This window comes from Coturnix japonica, chromosome 29, assembly GCF_054131305.1.
Source record: "Coturnix japonica strain WE chromosome 29, WE-NBRP24, whole genome shotgun sequence".
In the NCBI taxonomy this organism is placed as follows: domain Eukaryota; kingdom Metazoa; phylum Chordata; class Aves; order Galliformes; family Phasianidae; genus Coturnix; species Coturnix japonica.
Genome location: NC_140691.1, coordinates 5,332,347 through 5,359,447, shown reverse-complemented (window position 1 = coordinate 5,359,447; position 27,101 = coordinate 5,332,347). Strand labels below are relative to the sequence as shown.

At 43.2% G+C, this 27,101-nt stretch overlaps 1 protein-coding gene across 1 annotated transcript; it reads left to right on the top strand.

Annotated features, from left to right (window-relative positions):
- The first annotated feature begins 3,859 nt into the window (after window positions 1-3,859).
- Window positions 3,860-13,975, top strand: LOC146755887 (obscurin-like protein 1). The gene is made up of 4 exons (XM_085525096.1): window positions 3,860-3,904; window positions 6,807-6,867; window positions 11,900-12,175; window positions 13,653-13,975. The coding sequence occupies exons 1-4, from the start codon at window positions 3,860-3,862 to the stop codon at window positions 13,973-13,975; spliced, it is 705 nt and encodes a 234-aa protein (XP_085381222.1).
- Window positions 13,976-27,101: the final 13,126 nt, after the last annotated feature.

Here is a 27,101-nt window from a genome sequence, read left to right as displayed (position 1 = left end):
GATCTCTGAGACAGCGAGAGCGAGCGAGCTTTGAGTAGACTGGGAACCACTGTCTACAGCAGGAAATAAGAGAAGAGAAAAGATGTTTCCTTGGGCATTTGGGTGGAAATCATTCCTGACTGCTTTCTCATCCACCGGGAAAATCTGCTGATTGACAATTTGAAGCTGATAGACTTTGGACTCTGTGCAAAGCCAGAGGTAAGAGGATGTGTTAAATCAAATACAATGTGCCCCCAAGTAATGCATGTTTGACCACCGTATGCAACAGGGGCTTGTCCAAACAAACTCCTTAAAATCAAGCTGTTTCTGTGGCTGACATGTCATTGCATCTTGTTTGGATTGGCCTGAACTGTATGAGAGTGGTTAACAGATTGCTCAGAAGCACAGGTAGATAATTTTCTCTAGCTAGACTCCCTGTTTTCATAGTCTAAGCTGTAGATAATCTTGTAGGTATATCACCTGTCTTATGCAAGGGTCTGTAATAGGAGCATGGGGTTGGTGTGCCTAAGGAACCCTCTAAGGAACTGCATGTAGGATGAGATTGTGGATAGAATAAAATGACTTTTGCAGGTGACGTACAAATCCTGTGATTGCATATGCTTGAACTGAATTGTTTCTTGATCTTCAAACTGATTTCCAGAAGCCTTTATTAACGTGTAAGATGGGTGCTGGTAAGAAAGAATGGGAAGACTGCCTTACTGATTCCAAGAGAATTACTTGTCCTCAAATGATTTTTCCTGGCCAAAGTTAGAGCCCTCTCACAGGTAATCGAGACCAACAGGCTGTTGTTGCACAATCAACAGGCACAATCTAGATGATCAGCTGAGGAAAATAAAGCATCATGCCAAGGGTACTAGATAAGTGAGCAGCTTGAGATCTGCACATTTATGTGATACTCATGGTCTTAGACAATATTTGTTTAGTGAGGTCACATTGAATGAAAACAAAATCTAAGATTAATGAAAATATACAAAGGAGAAGAAGCCTCTGAGGCTTCTGAAGTGTTATGACCAGAAGACATAAACTCTGTTTTTGAAAGAGCAATTTGCTCTGTTAATTATCCATCATTTTTGTGCAGTCTGTTTTGTCAGACTTGTCTTTAGCTTCCAAGTTGTATGTGAAGACTTGTTTGTACTGTAATGCACAATGTACGAAAAATTGAGAGATGAAAATGTGAAGAGTTTTTCTATCTTTGATTTCATGTCTGGAATTTTGGAACCCACTACTTGCAGTTGTTAATCTGTCCAAACTGGTCTGGTTTGCAATGCCCTCATACTTCTTGAAAAGCTCTGCTGTTAAAGGCAGAACAATTCCTACAAGTGCCATGGCCCCACTGTTGTTCTAATTCTTGTTTCTTTGTTTTCCACACGCTGCTTTTCAAGCCTCCTTTTTCTTTACAGTCCAAGTGAGAATTGCACTGTGAGGTGTCTGAACCTTGTTGTGCCTCTACATAAAGAGAACAGCAGCAAAGCCTGACAGGTGACTGTGCTGACAGCTCTCGTAGCCAGTAACACGTAACTGTGCTAAATCCCTTCTGATGGCTTTGATTTAATTTTTGCCAGTGAAATCCTTGTAAAAGGAACTGCAGCAGTGTGACGAGCTAAGGTGAAGATGCTGGTTTTAGTAGTGCTCTAAGCTGAGTGGAAGGGCAATTGAATGAGGGTTATATGCTTTCTGTGGACAATAAGGTTGTGGTGCTGTTGGGGTGGGTCCAGAGGAGGGGCCACTGTGATGATCAGAGGGTTGGAGCAGCTCTCCTATGAGGAAAGGCTGGATTGTGGCTCTGGGCAGCCTGGTCTGGTGGTTGGCGACCCTGCACATAGCAGGGGGTTGGAACTGGATGATCTTTGAGATCCTTTTCAACCCAGGCCATTCTATGGCTGTACAGTTCCATACTGGAACAAATATAAAATGCTAACTATGTAAAACATGGAGTCAAACCTGTGTGATTTGTCCACACCAGGAGGTGATTAGAAAACAATTTTTTAAGCTACAAAGCTGCTTGCATGAAAGGAAAAGAAAATAAAACTACAAGAAAAAGGGAAAACCTTTCTTCCTGAAAATAGGAAGAATAATGGACCTGACATGAAATTTGGGTGAAGCTGCCTGATTTTATGAAGCTATTCCCATTATTTTCTTGGTGCTGTGTTTCCCAAATGAGTGGTTTCTGGCTCTGCTGCAGCACCAGTCTGCATGTGAACATCAGCTCTATTCACCATCTGGGAAGATTAGAACTTCCCTTCTCCCACCAGCACCACTGAATTAGTTACTCAGTGGTTAAACAAAGGAATCCTTAAAGAAGGGTTTACAGCTGTCGTGTTATCTGAAGTGCTTGGGGCATTCTGATGCTATTAAGCTCTATGTATTAACAAGTTCAAAAAGAAAAGGTAGGCATCTGATTGTTGTGCCAGTTTCTAAGGTATTTGGAAAGCTGTACCACCCAACCACTCCTTCTGTTTGATGGAGGTGACAAAGCTCAGTTTAATTTCTGACTGCTGTTTAAATTCTGAAGCTCGAGCTGGTTCCTGGAGCAGAAAAAGCTCGGAAGCTGTCCCTCCTACAAGCAGGCACCTCTGAGCAAAATATGACATCTCAGTTTCTGATGGTAAGGTCAGGAGATCTGATTCCAGCGTCTAGCTTTCAGCTTCATGCTATGTTAGTGGGACCTTTGGCATCTAGCACTGACTAACAGCAACTGACAGGCTGGTAACAGTGCACCCCAAAACAGTTATGTGTCTATTTATGTTATGAGGGAAAATTGCATTGCATTGAGATTTCCTATTTTTACACTTTGCAGATCTAACTCGCTGCTGGAAGAATCCTGTACGCCTTGTTCACACCATTTTCAATGAGCTGGATGAGTCTGTTGTTGGCATTTTAATACCATTGACCAGGCAGGCAATATGTATGGAGTATTTGGCTCTCTCTACAGTCACGAATGTTTGAGTATCTTCAACATGTGGCTCATTGCTTCCATTTCAGGCTGCCCAGAGAAGCTGTGGGTGCCTGTCCTTGGTGTTGAAGGCGAGGTTGGATGGGTGATGGGCAGCCTGAGCTGGTTAGTGGGCAGCCAGCCCATGGCAGGGTGTTTAGAACTTAATGATCTTGAAGGTTTCTTCCAACCCAAGCCCTCCCGTGATCCTATGATTCTGTGATTTCATTCAGGTTTATTAAGATGAGATGAGTTCTCCTAAATGCGCTGTTCTCCATATGATTATAATTGGAGTCTAGATGGATGACTTAAACCAGACTCCAAACTTTTTGATGGCCAAAATGAAATGAAATCAATCCTTTACTGTGTCAGTAGTCTGTAACTAGAGCCCATCAGGTAATTCCCAGCCTCCTGCCTGTATCAGTGGCTGCACACAGTGAAAAAGTCTGATGGGATTTTAACCTCTAAAATGTTCCAAAGCAACCAGAGGGTGAATATATTCACTATGCAAATACCTGCAGGAATAAGCTTGTCATGTATGTCCTCAGGTAGCACAGTAGTTAATGGTGGGACTCAGTAGGTCATGCTGAAAGTTGAGTCTGCTGATCTTGAAGGCCTTTTCCAGCCTACATGACCTTATGCTAATATTTCTGTATTTCTTTCTGTTCAGCTCCCAGAAAACCTCCCACCCAGCCCCCAACTGACCCCGTGGTGAAAAATAAAACAGAAACGTCAGTGACGCTGGCATGGTCCCCTCCGAAGATGCAACCCCCATTCCAATCGATGGCTACATTGTGGAACGCAAGAAACTAACTGGCTTCACGTGGGTGAGGTGCCACGAGTCTCATGTCCCCGTCCCAGAGTTCACGGTGAGCAATCTGTCTGAAGAGGCTGATGATCAGTTCCGAGTGTCTGCAGTCAATGCACATGGATAGAGCCTGTATCTGGAATTCCCAGGAAGCGTGCACCTTCGTAAGCACAAAAACCCCAATGGAAATGGGTCAGTGTGTGCTGAGCAGCTCTGTTGGTTCCCTAAAGATGTTTCATTTGACTTTAAGGATAGCAGTGCATTAACACACCAAAGGCTTTCCTTTATTCCTAGTTCTCCTATCTCCTATCAACCTCCAGCTACCACTAAAGTGATACAAGTTCTGTTTCTGTGACAGAGACGTGAATATCCTTATCTTTTGATATCTCACATGTGCAAGAGGCAGAACTTTCTGTAACAGATCTTAAGCATAGAAGTGCTTCTTCTAGCACTCATGCAAAGGGAGAAGTAGAAATGTACCCATGATTTAATCTTCCATCTCTAAATGAGATACCAGACTTGCATCTAAAGAGCATTCCATGTTCTTCCTCAGGACCAGTCCTGGTTGTGAAATCCCCCCTAACAACTGGTGAAGCTGTACCTGGAGGGGATGCCATGTTTACTACTGATCTTACAACAATGTGTTGCAGCACTTGGTACCTCAGTGGTAAAGTCTTACAGGAAAGCGAGACCTGCATCATCAAGAGAACCCAAACTACTCACAGCCTAATGATAAAGAACGTCACCAAGAACGATGATGGAGCAGAAGTGAAATTTGTTGCCGAAAATGTTGATGTCAGCAGCAAGATGAGAGTGAGAGGTGTTTGCTTTGATCCTTCTCCTTTCCTCTTACAGTCAAGGCATAGTTGCTGTGATCTGATGATTAGAACTGGGGCTGCAGGCATTCACTGCCTGTACCAAATACCTGAAATTGCATCCCATGGACTGATGTGAGTCCTGGTAATGACCTAAACATGATAGCACTGAGTGTAGGGTAAGCCAGTCTACCCAGCTGCTTGGTATCTGAACCAGATTGCTTCATGCCAGCTGATGAATGTCTGCAGTTCACAGCTACTGGCCAGTGCATTCAGTCAGCAGGTTTACCACTGCATCACCATAGAGCAGTACTTTCAGCTCCAGGTTCAGATAGCCTTTCTGATTGCACTGGAATAGTTTAGAAGTAGGGGAGCAATCATTCCAATAATATCTCTGTCAATCAGCTTTGCATGACAAAATAGAACAAAGATTCATGATGGGAGGACCTGTTTGTCATTGGGTGGAAACCTCTGCAGAAGCATGTTTAGAGCATTATTAATCAGTAGAAGGAGATGTTTGGTTGATTTTTACTTAGTAAATCCGGCAAGAAGACCAAATGAAATATCTTGAATTGCTCAGCACTGACACAATGATGAGTGCAGGAACAGAAGGTGATACTTTTTTAGGGATCTTGCAGCAAACATTGACCACGTTAGCCTGATATCAATTGAAATAATGAGGCCTTTGCTCCTGACAGGTGCTGCAGTGAGATTTACCAATAAGAGCAAAGATGTAGAAAAGATCTCCGCTCGGCTGCGTGAGGAAGCCAAACTGCAAGCTGAGCTTTCAGACACAGGCGCTACTGTGGAGTGGATGAAGGATGGGAAGGAGCTCAAGGCCAGTGAAAAATAGGAACTGCACATTGTGGGGAAGAAACACACCCTGAAAATTCACAGCGTCTCAATGGATGATGCTGGAAGTTGTCAGTGCATCTGTGAGGGGGATAAAATGCTCTATCAGCTTTCAGTGAAAGGTATGTGACAGTCTGGGCTGTCCTCTTCCTGCCCAGGGCCAGCAGACTGCATTCACCTGACTCCCCGACAGTCCAGCTGTTGTCAGACAGCATCTGGGGTGTTTTCAGTGGCTGTTTTGACTTGAACTGGCCAATCTGCTTTGTAGAGCCATTTGATTTCTGTGTTCTGTCCTGTGATTCGTCCCTAAGATATAGAGGAAGTCAAGGGAAAGATAGGAAAAAGAGCATCCCAGCCTTCCTGCTCTTCTCTCAGGGTGGCCATGAGAGATGATGTCAACAGCTCTTTTTGTTGCAGTGATCCAAAATGTAGAAGAGACCTGTGAAGAGTCACAGGGACTAAATTGATGGAGAGCAGAACTTCCTGCCAAGGCTTGTCAGCTAGTCTTAATTTTGCTTTTCTTCTCTCTCTTTGTCATGTTAGCATAATATTTCATACTGGCAGGTCTGCCCCCAGAATTAACCGGCACAGGCTGCTCAGGGAGGTGGTGGGATCCCTGGAGGTGTTCAGGAACTGTGGAGATGTGGCCCTGATGGATGTTATCAGGGGGCATGGTGGGGTGGGTTGGGGTTGGAATCAAAGGAGGACCCCCATGTATTTCATCAGGAAGCACTACTGGTAATAAGACCTTTGGAGCAAATCCTGGTAGGGCCACGCTCAGCTGGTCCAGTCCGGAGGCTGTTCCTCCTTCCTGCAGTATCTGCAGTGAAAACCAGCAGCTGCTTTTGTGTGGCTGGGCTCACATCCAGCAGTGGTGAGGGGACTACAATGATAAGAGACAGTTCCTGAAAAAATGAATGAAATTTGACTGTATGATAGGATGGAGTTAAATGTATTGACAGGATCTCAGTGATCCCAGTGTCCATCAGCTGGCTCTCGAGCTCCTAAAAGACAGGCGTTCTGTAGAATGTTGTTGAATTTGTATTATCCATCTGTGTTCTTGGAACTGCAGAACAAATGCATGCAAAATCCGGACTTGATTTTAGCAGCTCTGACTGCGCTGTCTCAACAGACCCAACTCAGCTGTGTGCGCTGTTTTGAAATGATATGTTAACAAGAAGTTGGAAAACAAACTCCATTACCCGCAGTAAAATAGGACCGTGGCCTTAGGCTTAAACTTTTGGCTAAGACAGTGGTGAGATTTTGAATCTTTGAAGTCAATTATTCCAGTGTGTGTTAATAGGGGCCAGTTTCATCATCTAACTTTTGAGCTCCAATTAATTTCTATAAAGGAATTCTTTTTTTCTTTTCGGTCCTGAATGATATCTCCATCTTTTAGACTCAATTTGTTTGCAATGTCCTGGTGAAGTGGTACAAAAATGGCAAAGAAATCATGACTAGTAACAAGTTCACAATGGAAGATAAAGGGAAACTGCATAATCTTCTGGCTTCACCTGTAACGAAAGAAGATGAGGAAACATACATCTGCAAAATTGGAGATGACACTCTGATTTTTGATTGGAAAGTCTCAGGTAAGTTTGTGAGGCAAACATGGGATCACAATCCATGTAAAGCACTTCAGACTTAATTCATTTGATTTGTCCAACGCTGTGGGTTTCCAGTATTTAGGACAAAGATTGCATAGCTCTATTGAAGCAATTCTGACCTTCCTGTTGTTCCTATGCAAATCCACAGTATGAGCAAATAATGTAACTGTGTTGTGATGAATTCAAGACAGCCTTAGCTGCAGCTGGGGCTGGAGTCACGACTTGAGCCCTGACATCTGGGCTTCATTCTTCTAGTTCATCTATTGCCTCAGCACTTACATCATCTTTAAACCTATGACTGAAATGGTCCTAAGTTATTAGCATGGGAATCCTGTCTCCTCTTTTGACAAATTAAACTCCACATTTGGAGAGTTGAGTGTCTCCTGCTGTACCCGAAGGATATTGTGATCTCTGAGGTGTCTCCCTGAGGTGCTGTAAGCACAGCCATTAGCTCATAGTGCAAGTAAAGCACTGTCAGGTCAAGCCTGGAGGAGTAATGCTTGTCACTGACATGTTCCTGTTCAGGGTGGAGCTGGTGGGTAAAATAACACAAGAAATTGTCATTGAAATTCAATATCTGTGAAATTCAGCTGGCTGCATTCACAGAACCTGGCGTTAAGATCTGTTTTCTGGTTTATTTCTTGAGCCTATTTTCCATAACCCAGTCCTCATTTATGAACCGAAGCTCTACTGAAAACCTTTCGCTGTGTATGCTCATGCTGCAGTGCAGCTCTTGTGATCTTTAACAGCACATTCACGTTCCTCTGATCACAGGATCCTTAAGGTTGATTAAGACCCTCTAGTCCGACTGCTCACCCATCACCACCATGATGCTCACCATCAGCTAGCTAAAAACTCAGCAGAGATGATAGATCAAGCCCAACACTGGATTTGGGATGGCTAGAGATTCCTAAGATATTGAAGGATTGCTTGCAGGTGGTGTTGGCTCAGGTATTCACCCTGCATCCCACCTCCCGTTCTGTTTGGTTGAGAATCATGCATTCTGCAATTTCACTTTGTAATTCAAAGACCCTGGCTTTATCTGTTGAAAAACTGTTCTAAAACAAGCCAAGAAGACTCCGTTGGAACTGGTTGATGCAGAACAAAGGCATCCCCAAAGGACAAGTTGCACTGTTTGATGAACATTATTGGATGAGAGCTAAGCTAAGATTTAAAAAGTTCTGGGGCTGTCTCTGAGCATCAAATACAGAGGAAGCCTGCATGATTCCCTGAGAATGGATACTTCCTACTTTGGTGTAGGGTTAAGGGAACACTAGCAGTAACTCCTATCACAAAATGTCACATGGCTCAGACAAAAAAGCCATTAAGAGGGCTTAATTAGGAGCACCAAATGGTCACAAGATGGTCTTCGGGCAGGGAAGTAATCTATCTATGTGATATTGATTGATGCTATTAGTTCTTCACAGCTTGACTCTAGAGGGACTGTTCTTCTTTGGTCACCTAGTTTTAAAAGAATAGATGGCTCCTGTCTATTACAATTTTTAATGCATTACTTGTTCACTGATGCCATAAATGTGCCTGGCATAGCAATTGGCCTTGGTATATTCAGTGACTGAAAGCAACAGTTGTTGCTGTAAGAAATGCAGTACTAAGCTAGGTCTGCCTGTAGCTGACAGCCATCAGCTTGCTCCTCAGGCCGGTTGTGTCTGGATGAAATGAAGGGCATGAAATACTTATGAGCTCATCAAACTCTTCTTGTTAGCTTAGAGACAAAGTGTTGAATAGGTTTGTTCATGCATTGCAAACACGTTACTTATCTGCCTTCATTTTAGCTTCAGAAGAACGTGTGCAGAATACAGAATTGATTAAAAGAAATAACAACTGTCTGCATAGAACTTACTCTTTCCTTACACAGGAGAATCAAGCAGACGTTTGTATGTGAGTACCACCAGAGGTGAAACTTGATCACCCAAATGAAATGAGCAGAGACATTACAGTCAGTTCTAACTGTATCTTCATGCTGTGCTGAATAAGCCTGAGTCAGGATGTAAACCACTTTCTCTTTTTTTCTTCAGATGAAGCCATTAATGTTGTCAACAAGCCCAAAACAACTCCAGAAATATCAGTCAGTCCTTCTGAAGACCTGGAGCTGGTGTGTGAGGTGTCAGCTGCAAGCGGAGCTGTCGTATGGAGAAAGATCAAACAGAGGTGAAGCAGGACCAGAAGACAACCATCATCTCCCAGGGGACGCACCGCAAGCTCATGGTCAAAAATGTGACCCTGAAAGACCGAGGGAGCTACAGCTGTGAAACAAAAGATGACAAAGCAACATTCCAAGTGAAAGTCAGAGGTGAGAAAATGTTTGGAATCCCAGTGAGAAAGGAACGGTTCATTTTGTGTGTCTTGCATTTGGAGGATCAACTGACAGCCTCTCTGGTGCAAAACATTTTGGCTATAGGACTTTCTTTGTCATCTAGTGTCATAGCAACACTTTTCTACATGTGCTTCTCCATCCAGGAATGAATTACTGCAACAAACAATAGGCAAGGAGGGTAACTTGTGCAGCTCTTGTAGTCAGCTGGTGTCTGCAGGGTTACAGTGCAAGAGCACACCAGGCATGCAAGGAGTGAGAAAAGGGGAGGTGGTTGAAGAGATCTGGTTACAAAATTTGAATGACATAATGAGGTGGAAAATGCCAATAATCAGACTCATAAATGGCCTGGGTTGCAAAGGCCCACAGTGCTCATCCAGTTCCAACCCCCTTCTTCCTATGTGCAGGGTTGCCAAGCAGCAGCCCAGGATGCCCAGAACCACATCCAGCCTGGCCTTGAATGCCTGCAGGGATGGAGCATCCACAGTCTTCTTGGGCAACCTGTTCTAGAGGGCCGTTCCCTTCTGATTTACTGGAAATGTAGAGAGACATGAGAAGAAAAAAAGATAAGGGAGGTGGTTCAGCAGTGCATGCAGGTGTTCTAAATCTCATGTCCAAATCTGCTATCAGACTGCGAAATGTTTAGCTTTGTGATATGATATGATATGATATGATATGATATGATATGATATGATATGATATGATATGATATGAAATGATATGCTTATCATTTCCCAAGGCAAAATAGAGGGGAAAGTATTTTCCTGTCTTAATGAGGCATCACGATGCTCCCTGTGAAGGGCAAGTATAGTGAAAACGGGGAACTGGAGTTGGCTCTGCAGCAGACTACAGCAAAACGGTGTGACTGTTGTGATGTCCCTGCAGAGAAAGAAGACGTGTTTACAAACAAGGACAAGGTACAAAAGGAGGTGAAGGCTGTACTGACTCAAAATGCCACGCTGAGCTGCGAGGTGGCCCAGGAGAAGACGGAGGTGAAGTGGTACAAGGAGGGGAAACTGATCACCTCGAGCAAGAAGTTCAAGGCTGAGTCAGAGGGCAAACAGCGTCGGCTGGTGCTGAGCCAGGTGGAGAAGAAAGATGCAGGGGAGTACAGCTGCGAGGCTGCTGGCCAGAAACTCACCTTCAAGATTCATGTCACAGGTGAGAGAAATTGTTTCAACTGTATTGAACCGCCCAACAAAGAAGGAGGGGAAAGTTAAGTGGTTTGACACATTCAACCCCAGCATTCAGTGATGTAGACGGTGCTTAAATTCTGTTTAATTCATATAGTTTTCTGTTTGCCTTCTGAAGCTATGAACGCAGAGGACTTGGGTAGCCTCAGCTTAAGACAGGCTGGAAATAATTCGGGAATTTCCCTGGGGATCTCAAGTAGATGCAATGATAGCAAAATGAGAAGTCAATAATTACAGGGGTAATTAAAGGTTATTAAAGATATCTTCAGGGCACAAGCACACCCCTGCAAATGCTTCTTCCTAAATAGTGTTAGAGACAGCATTTGGTCACAATGCTAGACGGCGGCATTGGTGGTTTCTATTAAATTAAAGAAACCTGCAACTAAAGAGGTTTTCCCGTATTTTCTTTTGTTTTCTTCTCTATAGCAGGTACAAAAGAAATGCATAAAAATAGAAAGGCTTCAAGCTGGTGCTTTTCTTTCCATAAATGGAGGAAGACAGGCGTTCATTTATTAGGAGAGTCTGATAAGAAAGTGGAAAAAGGCTTTTTACCAGGGTCTATAGCAACATAAGAATGGGCAATGGTTTCAAAAGTGAAGAGGGTAGACTCAGTTTGGACATGAGAAAAGTTCTTTATGATGAGGGTGGTGATACACTGGAACAGATTGTCCAGTGAAGGTTGTGGGTGACTCATCATTGGAGTGTCCAAGGCCAGGCTGGATGGGGACCCTGGGCAGCCTCATTTAGTGAATGATGTCCCTGACCACGGCAAGAGGTTGGACTGGATGATCTTTAAATCTTCCTTCTATACCCAAACCGTTCTATGATTCCATAGTGGAAACCGTTTTATTACTGCATCTGAAAACTCAGGAGATATTAGAACTGTTTTCAGAAATATGTAGGTGAGAAAAATACATTTCCTCACTATGACTTAATCACAAACAGAATTTAACCTTGACCCTCACCTGGCTTTTGCTGGCAAAGCAACTTACAGCTGTCAGCTTGTTTGGACAATGTAATGCCTGTCCCCTTGTATGAAACAGACTTTTCAATGACTGCGTATGCTGGTGTGCTGCTGGACAGTGGGGAAAGGGGTGTTTTTTAATTTTTGAAGATTTTGGAACATGATACTAGTGGAAATGAAAACAAGTTTAGGGCTATCTAAACTGTTTTGGTCTGGCAGTTCTTCACTGGCAATTGATATAGTTCAGATGTTGGCATTCAGTTTATAGCACTGTCAGGAAATGTGAGTGGGAAAGCTGTCCTCAACAGTACAGTCCAAAGACTAATTTGGGCATTTGGGGAAGGCTGTGTAGAAAAGATTCATGTCTTAAATGTGCCCATTTGCCTTCAATTCCAGAAGCAGAGGATGCCTTTATCAACAAGCAGAAGGTGCAGAAGGAGGTGAAGGCTGCACCAACAGAAAATGCCACACTGTGCTGCGAGGTGGCCCAGGAGAAGATGGAGGTGAAGTGGTACAAGGAGGGGAAACTGATCACCTCGAGCAAGAAGTTCAGGGTGGAGTCAGAGGGCAAACAGCGTCGGCTGGTGGTGAGCCAGGTGGAGAAGAAAGATGCAGGGGAGTACAGCTGCGAGGCTGCTGGCCAGAAACTCACCTTCAAGATCGATGTAACAGGTGAGAAAGGGCACTCTTTGACCTTTCTATTTCTAGAATAATTTCTAGAATATTTAGAAAAATGATTATTCTTTTATAAGAATGTTTCCTATTGGGTGTCATGTTTTTGGAAACCGTGACTGGTATTGTTCAGGTCTGCTGGGAAAATGGAGAAAAGCGTTCTGAATATATTTCGCTTTGTATCTCCTCCATAAAGCTTTAAAAAGTCCTTAGGACAGTCAGCTCCATACTTTAAAAACTCCAGATTTATCCATTGCTGTGGGAGCAGATCCATATACAAGAAGGTTGTACTTGTGCCTGTCTATCCCCACACACTGGTACAACTGGAGAACTGTGAAGGTCAGCTGATTCTCGGAATGATTTAGAAGGGGGGCATCACGGTGAGCATTTGGGTGTAAGCCCAATGTCTGATCACTTTTTATTCATCTTGGAGGATCTTGTCCCATGCTATGGGGAAGATATAACTGAAAAGTTTTATGTAGATTAATGTTTCTGGGGCATCAAGTAGTTGGCAGCAAGGGGAAGAAAGTGGTGTGGCGAGTCATCCAAGATTCATTGCCATGTTGTGGCTCGAGAGTAGGAAAAACAGTTTTGTTTTCTGACCTACTCTGCCTCCCAAGTGACCTGACTAATGTGCCTCCAGGAGGATGAGGATATTCCACCATTTGGATGCAATAGAGGGTTTTTAGTGTTAGGGTACTATGGTTAGGCTGCGGTTGGACTTGATGATCTTCAAGGTCTTTTCCAACCTGGGTAATTCTATGAGTCTATGATTCTAAGAATGTGAGATAAGCTTGGCTTTTCTCAGGATGGGATGGGAAATAGTGACATGGCAGGAGAAGCAGGAACTTCTCCTAGTAGTACACTGCCTTTTTACTATGCCTTTATGTTGGAGGCTGCATCTGGATAGGTGAGTCTGCTACTCACAGTAAGAGACCTGGTAGAGCTGACTATTCCCAGAGCTCAAAGTAAGATAGATATCTGCAAATCACACACAAAGAAGAAAGGACTGCGTTGGTGAGCATATTTCCTTTGTGCCTTCGACAGTCACAGTTGTGGCAATGGTAGAGGCCATGAGGAGTCTGTTCAGGAAGCCAGGAGTACTGTTCTGGGTCATGAAAAGGCAGCCAGTGGTTTGACTATCGCATGTTTATGTATTTTGATGTTTCACAGTGGGTCTTAAGTAAAAGGAACTCAGGTTTTGGTTGCCTGCAGGACAGATGTTCTTTTGGGTTCAATATGTTTGCATAGTGACTTGCAACCATGGGACTGGTGTTCAAGGACCCTCTTGGTTCCTTCAGTTCCTGGGTTCTTTCTTGCCTAGATTTGACACTATGTTTCAACAGAAGAGCTGATATTCTCTAGTGAAGGCTATTAGTTTGGGCACAAGTGGTAACCTAAACCTGTTCCAACCTGTACATACAAACCTGCAAGATGGTCTCATTTCAGTCCTTCTGTTTTTCTTTTTTTCCCTCAGAGCCAAAACCTGTGTTTATAAACCAGGAGCAGGTGCAGAAAGAGGTGAGTGCTGCCCTGGCAGCAAGTGCCTCCCTCAGCTGTGAAGTAGCACAGGATCCAACCGGAGTAAAATGGTTCAAGGATGGAAGACTGCTTGCCTCCTCCAGAAAGTTCAGAATGGAATCTGTGGGCAAAACACGGCGTCTGGTTGTGGAGCAGCTGGAGAAGAAAGATGCTGGAGAATACATCTGCGAGGCTGCTGGCCAGAAGATGACCTTCGAGCTGGAAACAACTGGTGAGCATTCAGAAATTCTCAGCCAGGATTTTGTAGCCTTGTTGTGAACTGAGTATTAGGGTGAAATCTCAGTTTTCTTTGCACCTGACAGTGTGAGAATTTGCTCTGGCCCTTTGTGTACCTCCCCGGTGCTCAGCTGTTCCTTCCCTTACTTGGGGATAACGTCATTTATTCAAGGTGATGTCCAAACAGGCTTGTTAACAGTCCTCTGCAGTGCTTTAAGCTGTCATATGTCAGCCAGAATTTATGCATGTTCTATAGCCATTCCTACATGTTAAAAACACTGCACTGTGCTTAAGCTTCAGCATATGTTCCAGTAAGTACAGTTCCATTAATTCTAGGGGAGTGGGTGAATTAAGCATAGATCTGAAGGCTCCCTTTGCTCAGTGCAGAGATGGAAGGACTAATGTAGATTTGACTTGATATTTTCCCTTCTAGGATGGGAAGGAGCTCAGTCAAAGTAAAAAAGTGGGCATTACTTCCCAGGGAAATAAGAGAAGTCTCATTATTCACAGGCGGTGAACTCTCATTTTCTCTCTCAGTCTGCAACCAGGTTGGGTTGCTGTTTCAGTACAGGCTGTTTTATGCAGGAACTCTGCTCCTGAGGTTAATCCAAGTTGTATCCAGGCCCTTCAGAAGGAAAGGGAAATAGCAGCACAGAAATATGGTCTGATTCTGACATAAAGAAGTGCAGACCTGGACAGTTAAAAAGGATTGTGTGATGTTCAAGGGATTTTGAAGCAAAGATGTCCCCTAGGTAAGATTTGTGGCTGACATTCCCCATACACTGTGGGCACACAAGCTAAGGAGAGACTAGTGATGAGCATGCAGAGAAGCCAATGATTCAGACAGGTTTGTAGTGACACGACATTGTAGAGTTCTGTCTATTTCTCCTTGGCATAGTTTGGAAAATAAAGATGATGTGATGGTGGTAACCAATATGGCTTCCTCAAGGTCAAGCCATGCCTGACAAACTTGGTGGCCTTTCATGATGGAGTAACAGCATCAGTGGATAATGGGAGAGCAACTGACATCATCTACTTGGACTTATGCAGAGCATTTGATCCCGTCCTGCATGACATCCTGGTCACCAAACTGTAGAAAAATGGTTTTGATGGATGGACCAGTTGCAGGATAGGGAACTGTCTGGATGGTCACACTCAGAGAGCTGCAGTCAATAGCTCAGTGTCCAGGTGGAGGGTGGTGTTGGGACCAGTGTTATTTAACATTTTTGTAGGCAACATGCACAGTGGAATCAAATGAACCCTCAGCAAGTTTGCAGATGACACCAAGCTGAGCGGTGCTGTTGATGTGCTAGAGGGAAGGGATGCTACTCAGAGGGACCTGGACAGGCTGGAGAGGTGGGCCCTTGGCAGCCTCATGACCTTGAGTGTGGCCAAGTACAAGGCCCTGCACCTGGGTCAGGGCAATCCCAAGCACAGGCACAGGCTTAGAGGAGAATGATTTGAGAGAAGCCTTGACCCTGAGGAAAAGAGATGGTCTGGAGGGAGGTGTCCCTGCCTAAAGCAGGGGGATTGGAACTAAATGACCTTAAAGATTCATTCAGTTCTATTGTTTTTCTACCCTTAATTTTACTTAAAATGTTTCAGAATAAATGAGATTCTGGTTTCCAAGAAAACTGTTTGCAGGGAGCTCCATTGTAGCTAGTAAGTCTATCTTTTAGTTCAAGGGCAATAATGCATTGACTGTGTTGAAGAGAGAAATGACTCAGGAATGGATGATGGTTTAGAATAAAACATAATCCTACTTATTTTCTACGCAAATATGTGTAAGGAAAAGATGCTGCACTCAGTTCTGGAAATATCCTGACAAATATATCTCTAGTGCTTCACAGCTGGAGATATCAAGATTGTTAAAGCACTGGAAGATGTGGAAGTGAATGAATATGGGAGTGCATCTTTTGTCTGTGAGATTTCACACGATGAGGTTCAGAGCCAGTGGTACAAAGATGACAACAAACTGAAGGCTGATGACAACATCAGAATGCGGCAAGATGGTAGGGTGTAAGAGGGGGATCTTTCTCCTGAGTGGGGGGTGGGTTGGAGATCAAGCATATAAGACATCTGAAATGAAGAAGGTTCAGAAGCGAGTTCCCCTTTTGTTTTGGGACTGAGTTTAGGGTGGAACAAGTGACATGGTGGGATGCTTAGTGTGGGAAGTGTGATGCTATCCCACCATCCCACACTGCCGGGAGCAGGTAGGAAATCAGTGCAGTTATTTCCAAAGTGGGGGTGAACAGGGCAGTCAGTTCACCTCTCCAAAGAGGTTTTGTCTGACAGTGAGTGTGATCCTTCTGTATCAGGTACTTTGAAGGTGACGGCGGCCACATTTGGTCAGTCCTTGTAGAAGCCATGTTTAGATTACACTTTTGTGGGGATGTGGACGTGGGGGAATGGGTGGTTTCATTGACATGAGAGAACAGGCAGTGATGCTGTGAAACCAGATGGATGATGCTCAGCCTGGCCATGTGCCTCAGAGCTCTTTGCTCAAGGAAGCAAAGTGTAGTTGTGGGTTTGCTCTCAAGAGCACCGTTTGGTAGGGATGAGCTGGCGGTTGGACTAGATGACCTTAGTGGTCTTTTCCAGCCTTAGTGACTCTGTGTTTCTCTGCTTCAGGAAAGAGCTACTCGCTGACTTACACACGTGTCCAAGTCAAGGATGCAGCAGAAATAAAATCTGTAGCAGAAAAGGCAGAATCTCGTGAATCTTGTGCCCATCTTACAGTTAAAGGTAATTATGCTTCTGATGATGATTTTGATTAAATTATCTTATGTTATAAACGAGCTAACATCCTTTGCTTTAATGTCAAGGAAGTTAAACACCACCAGGACCTTTCACAGAAATAAAAACTCCTACCTACCTACCTTTCTGCCCACAAAATATCCAGCTTCTCTTTTGGAATTCACTTTTGCTAAGTAAAACAGATTATTTTCTTAGGAGGTTGATTTTCTACGTTTAGACTACAGATTTGTGTTTGAACGTTGAGGGATAAAAAACATAGCTTGACTTTTTCTTCATTTTCTCTCGCTGTTTGAAAAGAGCACAGGGTTTTGGTTTTTTTTAAAATGTATACAATGTTAGGGTATATATATGATGTTAAGTGTGATAAAGAAAAGGGAGACATTTGAGTTAGCACACTACTCAAGAGTTCAGTCCCCAGCTTTGCCACTGTTACCATTATAAGGGCAAGAACTTCCTGGAAAATGAATTTCTCTTAAGTAGAGTCATTACATTTGAGCTACAGAGACCTTTACTAGGTGAAAACTTGTTGTTCAGAGCTAAGTTGCTGTATCTAACCAAAGTAATTATCATTGTCCGTGTTTCATTCAACCTCTATTCCATTTCGTTATGTGAGGAGTTTGATATTGGGATGGGAAGGTCATGGTTTGATTTAGATGTTGGACTGGGAATCAGAAGATCTGGGCTCTTTTCAGGTTGTCAATCTTATTGTCTGACTTCTTAACAACATTCTTGTCTTTCTGTTATTTTTTAATGATGTTTCAAGGCATTCTGAGCTGGTAGGTGTAGTGTTCATGTGCAGTAATGCTGACGTGAGTAAGTGGGGTGATAATGTAAGGGTTTTTTACATTCCTTCTAAATCTCTGCTTTCTCTTGTTCCATCCTTCTTAAAGAGCAATCAGTTAATATTGTAAAGGAGCTGTGTGATGACGATGTGACTGAGCCTGAAGAAGCCAAATTTGAATGTGAGATATCCATTCCTTCTGTGAAACCTCCCAAGTGGTATTCCTACGTGGGGAACTCTTACAGGCTGGCAGAAACTTGATTATGCAGCAAGAAGGCACCATCCACCAGCTGACCATAGCGAAAACCACCACTGATATGACAAGCACCATTCAGTTCTCAATTGGCAAATCAAAATCCACAGCCAATCTGCTTGTCAGAGGTAACATATCCTGGCTTGGTTTACATCATGAAGATGAAGAATTAATTAACGTACAGCCTTCCTTCACTGGGGTCTTTGAAATATTGTGTGTGTGTCTGGAGGGTCTGCTCCATTTCCAGTTCAAAGTCGTTGGACACTAAATGAGACAGCTGCATCTCAGTAAAAGATCTGTTTGAATAGCTGTGATGTGCTTACTATTCAGATCTACAGAGCTGAGGTTTTGTCCTTGGCTATACCAAAGAAGTCAAATCAGGTGAAATTAATTGTATTTCTGAACTAGACAAGGTTAAGTTTGGTAGCACCTAAATTTGATGCAGTTTGTCATTGATTTTATCTGAAAGAAACTTGCAGGCTTTTTATCTGCTGTTGTCCCCAGCATAAGAGTCTCCATTCACATCCTAAAGTACTTGTTATATTTTCAACTCACTCTTATTTGAATAAAAGCCTCAACAATTGGGAGCAATTTAATAAGCACAGAGCAAGAGCTGGACCTTGCATTTGGTAGATAATATACAGTATTACTTTATAGAAATGTAGTCAATGGCATTCCCTATAGACAATTGTTTGTTTTATCTTTAGAGTGGTTCAGAGAACCATTGTGAACTTGACATTAATTGGAATGGAATACACGCAAGAGACTTTCCTCTTCTTCCAATTGTCCTCATCCTTTCTTCTCTTCCACCCCTGCTTTGCAGATTACCATATAGAAATCACCAGGAAGTTGGAGGACAAGACAGCTTTGGAACGTCATTCTGTCATCCTGTCCTGTGACTTCAGGCCTTCTCCAAAGGTTGTGAAATGGTTCAAAGGCCACACACTCATCAAGCCCTCTGAGAAGTACAAGATCAAGAGGGATAAGCATTCAGCAGAGCTCCAGATTCTGAAGCTGAAGCCCGATGATGCTGGTGTGTACAAGTGCAAGGCAGGAATTGCAGAGACTGAGGCCACGCTGACAGCTGAAGGTATGAGCAGGGAGGGTGGCCTCTTCCATGTCCTATTTCACCTCGGATTTCTCTTCTTGAGGTTGATTTCTGCCGTTCTTTCCTGCTAACTTTATAAATGTATAATCTTCACTGAGAAGATTACACAAAGATCATCTAGTCCAACCATTCTACCACATCCCAGTATGATTTATAGTAACAGTGGTAACAGTTCACCTTGTTTCCCCACAGCCCGCAATGTAGAAGTAACGAAGCACCTGCAGGATGTGGAAATTGAAGAAGAGAGCTCTGCTGTCTTCTCCTGCGAGCTGTCCCATGATGACGAGGACATGGAATGGTTCCTGAATGGCAACCTCCTTTACAGCAACAATTACAATGACATCAAGAACGTTGGCAATTGCTGCACACTGACAATGAAGCAGGTTAAGCCTGAGGATGCTGGCACAGTGACAGTGAAGTCAGACAAGGTGTCAGAAAGCGCACCTGAAGGTGATAGGTGGGTCTGATCACACCCCTCCTGGATGTAAGAGATGCTAAGGAGCTCCAGTTCATTCTATTGTGCAGCAATCCTGCTTCTAAAGCTGACCTCTCTGGGGTGAAAAGTCATCAGAGGCTTTCTTCCAGTGGAAGGTTCCATTGCAGCAGATATCAATGAAGGAGGATGGTTTTGGTGTCCTGCCAAAGCATTCCATTGCTTTTTATCATCATTTTATTTAGCACAAGGAGAGTTACAAGAGCAGTTTCTTTTACTGCTTCAGTAACATGCAGTGTCAATGCTGTTGTCTCCAAGGATTTATGACTGCAGGGAGAGATCATTCAGTGTGTGTTTTGCCTCTGGGATGACTAATGACCAGGCTGTGAGCAACCTGATCTAGCTGTGAATGTCCCTTTTTATTGCAGGGGAGCTGGGCTAGATGGCCTTTAAGGGTCTCTTCCAATTCTAAGGGTACTGTGATTCTAATCTGCTCTCCCCAGCAATTAAGCTCTTTTACTCTATGCGCTCAGAGTTTGAAGGATTTCCTCTTTCTCCTTTCTTTTGCATTTGGTGGAAGTTTTTTCCCCAGTATAAACATCTGATGTGTGAAATAGAAGATAGATAAAAGGAGTCAATAAAACAGGAAAATCAAAAGTGTTCAGCAGCTTATCCTCTTAATCCTGTGGCCTGCTGTATGAGCTCTGCTCCATGTGAGGGCAATGCCAGCTCTCCAGCTTTAGAAGAGCTGCATCCCAATTACTTCATATGATATCAGTCCCACCCAAGGCAATGCAGGCTGTCCCTCCTGTTCCCTGTATTCTCCTACTGATTAGTTCAGAATTCCATAAAGTGCATTCAGTCAACACACATGAAACCGCTTTATGTTCTATATTGGTGTTGTCAGTGCTGGTAAAGATTTATTTATCCCTCTTTAAAAATCTAAAAGCAACTGGAAATGTCTCAACTTCTGTATCACATTGTTCTGTTTTGCCTTTTTAATTGCAGAGAAGCCTGCTGTCTTCATGAAGTCCTTGGATGATGTTTTTGTTGAGGAGCGGGGTGTGATTAAATTGGAATGCAAAGTCTCTAAAGAGAAGGTCAAACCAGTGTGGAAGAAGGACGGTGTTCTGCTCACTTCTGGCAACAAGTATGAGCTGGTACAGTCTGGGAAGACCCTATATCCCCTTATCCATGACTTCGAGAAGTCAGATGCAGGTTTCTATACCTGAGATATTGGCACTGATGTTGCCAAATCAAAGGTCGGCATTCAGGGTAAGTACTGTGGAAAGTAAAGGAGTGCTGAAAGCACATTCAGTGTGGTCACTATGTCTTACACCTATTCCCCCACGAGCCTTAATAGTTTCTACAATAGAAGTGTATTACTGCAATTTAGCATAGTGATGTCTGGAAAATTCCCATTGCTTTTAATGTAAATGTATCTCATTTTGCCATGAAAATCACAAAACACATCAAGAATGTCCTGGAAATATTTCCTTTCTAAACATCCCTAAAATGGAGAAATGGTTTGAACACCAGTAGGGGTAGGATGGTAACAAATTAGCTAACAGAAACATTTAATTTCTTGTCATAGGCAAAACCCTTTTTCTCACGCAGCATCCTAGAGTTGTCCTCTCTGTTAGGTTGTTCCCTCTGTAGCTCATTGAATCTTCATTCTGCTCCATGGACTGAGCTGCTCTAATTGTAGTTCTTCCAGAGCAAAGCCAAGAGATTTACGTCTCTTTTTTTTTATAGCTTTCTGGAAATTCTGAGTGGAGAATGTCTTAGAGAATACATCAGTAAGGAATGCAGCCATGTTCTGCAAATCCTGAGTTAAAACACCAGTACTGCTACTCCTGTCAGTCACAAATGCCTTTTCTCCATATAAACCTCATACTAACCTATCTCTTACCTTCCAGAGCTGAATAGTGGCATTACCAAATGGCTGAAAAACACTGAAATCCAGGAGGGAGAAGATTGTAATTTTGAATGCATTCTCTCCCATGAAAGCATTGATGAGTTCAAGTGGACACTGAATGGAAGCAGAGTGGAAAGTGGTGGGCGATTTAAAGCTTCTAACGTGAGTCGGAAATATACTCTCATTATCAAAAGTGTGACTCCTACTGACACTGAGGAAGTCGTTTTTACTGCCAATGGTCTAACCTCCAAAGCCTCTCTGTCTGTGAAAGGTAATGAGATGGGAGAGATTCTGGGGCCTGAATCCTTCAACTGTCTTCTGATAAGATTGTCGTGAGAGCTAACTCATAATATGGTTAAAGTGAATAGCAACCTTCTACTTGAACCTCGAAGCACTGAGAATTTCTCTTAAAAATAAGTAAAAGGAGGAAACATTTTACACAAATGTGAGAACTACCCAAAGCACTGGGGTAGTGTTGGAAATGGGGATCTCACTACAGCTTGTTCCATTAACAGTAAATCAGGAATGATCTGTTGAGGGAACTGTGGGAGCAAATATCCTCTAAGTATAAGCTGAAGGGATGGCCTTCACATCATCTAGCTGTACAACAAATTCCTATCTAGAGCATGTGCATCTGAGAGCATCATCCGAGGCTCCCAGTGTGATGAGTGGAGAGAAGAAAGAGGCAGTTTTCAGACATGGTTCATCATCCTCAATGTGGTAGATTTAAGAGAGAATAAATGCTGCCTGGAATTCTATTGTCTGTACTTTGCAGATTACTGCTGGCTGTAGGATGGCGTCTGTTGCAAGTGCCTCTCTAACTTATCTCCAGCATGTAGATGCATGTATTTTGAGAGAGGCATCCTACCCTAAGTGTATGTTACTCAAAAAGCAATGTTTTCTTCCAGGAAAACCTACTGAGGTTTCAAAACAGCTGGAGGATAAGACAGCAGCAGCAGGGCAGGACATCAGCCTGAGCTGTGAGCTGTCAAAACCGGATTTGAACATCAGGTGGTACAAGGATGGCAAAGCAATCAGAAAAAGCCAGAAGTACGACTTGCAGCAGGAGGGAAGTGGGGCCATTCTGATCATCCATGACTCTACTGCCAAGGACAGTGGGGAGTACCCCTGTGAGACAGAGGACTCCATAACAAAAGCCAGGGTCACTGTGCAAGGTGAGTTGAAAAGCACACTGGGGATGGCATGTAGAGAAGTCGAGGTAAATATCTGCAGCCTGTGGGTGATGTTTTTCTCTTCTGTTTCCTTGAGCAGGATCAATTCTTAGTTTTCAGAAAATACGATGGATTAAAATCTTTTCCTTAAAATAATCTGGAAACTGAATGATTCTCCAGTGTGATGTGGATCTGGGCAGCCTGGTCTGGTGGTTGGTGACCCCTTGGAGGGGGTTTGAAACTAGATGATCTTTGAGGTCCTTTTCTACTCAGGCCACTCTATGATTCTGTGATCATTCTATGATTCTATGATCTTGGGTGTTAGTGAGACAAGAAAAGATGGCAATCTAAATTAGTCTATATTGAATATGTGTAATCAAAACCATATGCAGTTTATCAGATGAGATCCTACCAGCGCATGTATAATGGTATTGAACTTTCCAGATATCTACTGGAATTATCAAACCTATGTAAATGGGTGGACTCTGTGGTCTTCTTAGACTCTTTGCATCTCTATGTGATATTCTGAAATGAGGGCAAAGGAGATTCAGGACACCTCTGTATGCTTGGGACTTGTTGGGGTAACAAATCCCTTTGTCCTACACCCTCATCCTTTTTTTTTTCCTTCCAGAAAAACCTAATTACTTTATCAAGGAACTTTCAGATGTGAAAATTGAAGAAAGTGGAAGTGCACTTTTTACATGTCAGAGCGAGAAAGCCGCATCCTTCGTCATATGGAGGAAAGGCATTGCTGTGCTCAGGCCTGGCAGGAAATACAAGAGGGCACAGAAAGGACGAGACCTGCAGCTGAGCATAAAAAATCTGGAGAAAAGTGACAGTGACGTGTACACCTGTGACATTGGTGATGCCCAGTCCAGAGCCAAGCTCGTTGTACAAGGTATGTGTGAGAGCCATATGACTGCGCATCCTGTTTCTCTACTACCAAGACATTATCCTGGTAGAATTTGTACATTTATGGCAGGTCTTTGGGGCTGCAGCTGTCTGGCCTGAATAGCGGTTCACAAGCCATGCACAGAGCGAGATGCACGGAAAGGGAAAGAACTACCGACTAGAGCAGTGCCATTGAGAACTTTATGTATCATTTAAAAACCAAAAATGCTGATGTACGGTGAGGCTGGTGACCCAGAAATCAATGTGAACTTTCTATCTCTGATCTTTCTGAGTTACAAATAGTCCTCCAGAGTTCTAGGCAAAAATTCCCTTATGCTGCATTCTGGGTAGTTGTCACGGTTTAAACAAAAATCTACCTGTGTCCGTGACAGGGGGGCCACAGGCAAGCGAGGTGCTAGAAGGAGCTGAACCTCTGTCCCAACTACTTCAGAAGCAGCCCAAACCCCCTCGTACATGGCTAAGATCTCCTTCTCAGTTGGAGTGTAGCACTCCTCAGACCCTTATATGCTCGACTCCAAAGTCCCGGGGGTTGGCCTTGGGTTTCTCCTAAAGCTCTTTGCCACAAACTCCAAGTGGGACCTTTCTCTCCAGCAGCAGTGTAGAGGATGTTCTTTACATCCTGTCCTGTCCGTACTGGCCCCAAGGCCACGGCACGGGCTATCTCTTGTTTTCTCTGCTCAAAAGCCTGCTGCTGCTCAGGACCCCATGAGAAATTATTCTTCTTCCGTGTTACCTGATAGAGGGGGCTCACTATGTGGCTGTAGTTTGGGACATGCATTCTCCAAAAGCTCACTACTCCCAGAAAAGATTGGGTCTCTGTCTTGTTGGTGGGAGGAGACATAGCAGTGATTTTTTCAATCACATCTGCTGGGATGTGACGACGTCCATCTTGCCATTTTACACCTAAGAACTGGATTTCCTGGGCAGGCCCCTTCACCTTGCTGCGCTTAATGGCAAAACCAGCTTGCAAAAGAATTTGGATTATCTGTTTTCTTTTCTTGAAAATCTCTGCTGCTCTATGGCCCCACACAACAATATCATCAATATACTGCAAGTGTTCGGGAGCATTACCCTGTTCCAAGACAGCTTGGATCAACCCATGGCAGATTGTTGGGCTGTGCTTCTACCCTTGAGTTAAACGGTTCCAGGTATACTGAACAGCTCTCCAGGTAAAAGTAAACTGTGGCCTTCATTTTGCAGCCAATGGGATGGAAAAGAAGGCATTAGCAATGTCAATGGTGGCATACCACCTAGCTTCTTTTGACTCCAGTTCTTACTGGAGTTCTAGAATGTCTGGTACAGCAGAACTCAATGGAGGTGTGATTTCATTTAGGCCACGGTAATCCACCGTCAACCTCCATTCTTCACTGGCTTTATGCACTGGCCATATGGGGCTGTTAAAAGGCGAGTGAGTTTTGCTAATCGCTCCCTGATTCTCTAATTGGCGAATTAGCTTGTGAATGGGGAGCAATGAGTCCCTATTGGTGCGGTACTGCCGTCTGTGAACCACTTTGGTGGCAATTGGTACCTCTTGGTCCTTTACCTGGAGCAACCCCACAGCAGAAGGATCATCTGACAGACCAGGTAAAGCTGACAGCAGATAAACACCATTTGTGTTAACAGCAGCTATCCCAAAGGCCCATTGATACCCCTTGGGATCCTTAAAATATCCCATCCTAAGGTAATCGGTTCCCAGTATACATGGAGCCTCTGGACCAGTCACAATAGGGTGTTTTTGCCAGTTTTTACCAGTGAGGCTTATTTCGGCCTCCAACATAGTCATAGTTCTTGTAAACCCCCAGTCACTCCATGGATATATATTGGTTGTGTCCTTTGGTGACTTGAGGGCATTAGGGTGCATTGTGCACCAGTGTCCACCAAGGCTTTATATTTCTGGACAGCACCGAACTCAGTCTGGAGGCTGTCGTAGTTGGACTGAAGAGTGTTGTACCCGAACCGGAGGACGTTATGCTTGGACTGGAGAGTGTCGAGTTTGGATTGGATACTCTCATTCTCGGCCCTGAGACTCTCTCTCTCAACCTCAAAATCTTCCCTCTCAGGAATGGTATTGAATAAGGCCCGATAAGCATTAGCTAGGCCCCAAGTCATTTGTGCCTCCTTAGATCTGCCTGAGCCACAACATTCCTGTCTCAAATATGCAGTCAAACTCTCAGGATTCTTTAAGTGTTCAGGAGTAAAGCTCCATGACACTAAAGATGTCTGTCCTCTAAAAGTCTCTCCAAAGTTTCTCCACACTCCCTGCCACTCAGTATTCTCTGACTCTAAGGAAGACTTCCTCCTGATGTTATAAATCCAGATACCGAGTGAGATCACTACAATAACCAACAGCAAATTGAGGGAGATTAATACGATTGACAGTGTGGTCCACTGGGACAACTGGTCAGTCGAAGACTGCTTAAAAGATGCAAAGAAAAAAGGAAAAGCACGCTCAAAAACCACCATATCCGTACTATTGGTTGCATTAGTTGCATTAGTTGCTCCCTCTGGAGCTGCATGCAAATACCAAATAAGCGTTGCTAACCATGCTTTCAATCTATTATACATTCCTATAACTTCATAGGAAAAATAGGCTAGCTTAAACATGGCCCAATATGTTTGGAGCATCGTAAAAGGGGAACTAATGAAATGCAGTACCTTATAAAGCACACTTAGTAGAGGGAACTTTTTTTTTTTTTTTTTTTTCAATAGAGAGGGAAAAAAAGTAAAAAAAAAAAAAAAAACAAAGCTCAGCAGTGTTTATAAAATAAACTGGAGTATTGGCAGTCCGCCTGGACTTTCAAGGTCAAGCTCACAGGTGCAGAATCGCAAACCTAAGATAGCTCCTTAACAGGAGTGATACTGATAGCAAAATTACAAAATTATTAAACCATGACACCCTGGTATTTTTCTTTTTTTTTTCTTAAATATTTTCCTTTTTTTTTTCTTAAATATTTTCCTTTTTACTATTTAAATGTTATGGGCACATCTTATAGAAACACAAGGCTGTTTACAAAGAAGTGCATGCTGTGTTGCTGTATGATGAGCAAGATACATCTATTCTTCATCTAGCAGGAATAGTTGCTGAGCCTTAAGAACAGTTTCAGAAAGCTTTGGGAATTTGGGCGTTTTCCTTGTTTCTGCAACACAAAATGAAAATTTACGCTGTATACAAAGAAAAGGGGAGTCCGAACTTGTACGTTAAATTTGAAGGAGATCAATCTGGGGTAATATTTAAAAAAAAAAAAAAAAAAAAAGGAGTGTGGTCATCAAATACTATAAAATATATTAGCTGTTACTAGAATGCCACTTATCTTCCCCCCATACGAATCACTGTCATGTTGTATGTGAATTTGTGAGGTGGGTTTTGAAGCTGAAATTAAAAACTTCTTGTATGGCTGTCTTCATAGTGGCTATCCAGACTATCTGTAGAAATAACAGCTATTATGTAGTCAGCTATTCACCAGTTTTAACTGATTATAAATTACGTTTCAGGGTGGAGAACATAGCATAGTGCCTGACACCTGTGTTGATCCTGAGGGCATTCTTGATTCTGTGCATTATGATGTCATGGATATTAAAGAGCAAGCTGAGGCAGCACATAGTTCCATTGTATCCCTGGAGGACCCGAAGGAAGATACTGGCTGGTTTGAAAAGCAGCTGGAGAAAACTAACTTTGAACTGATGGAGACCAAAGAAGAGCTGACAGAGAAAAACACCAAACTACTTAAAACTGAAGAAGAGCTGATGCAGAAGAACAAAGGTGAGTTATGCGATGTGAAAGGTAGAAGACAGAAATAGTTCATTAATCTAAAAAAGAAATAACCAGTTTGAGTA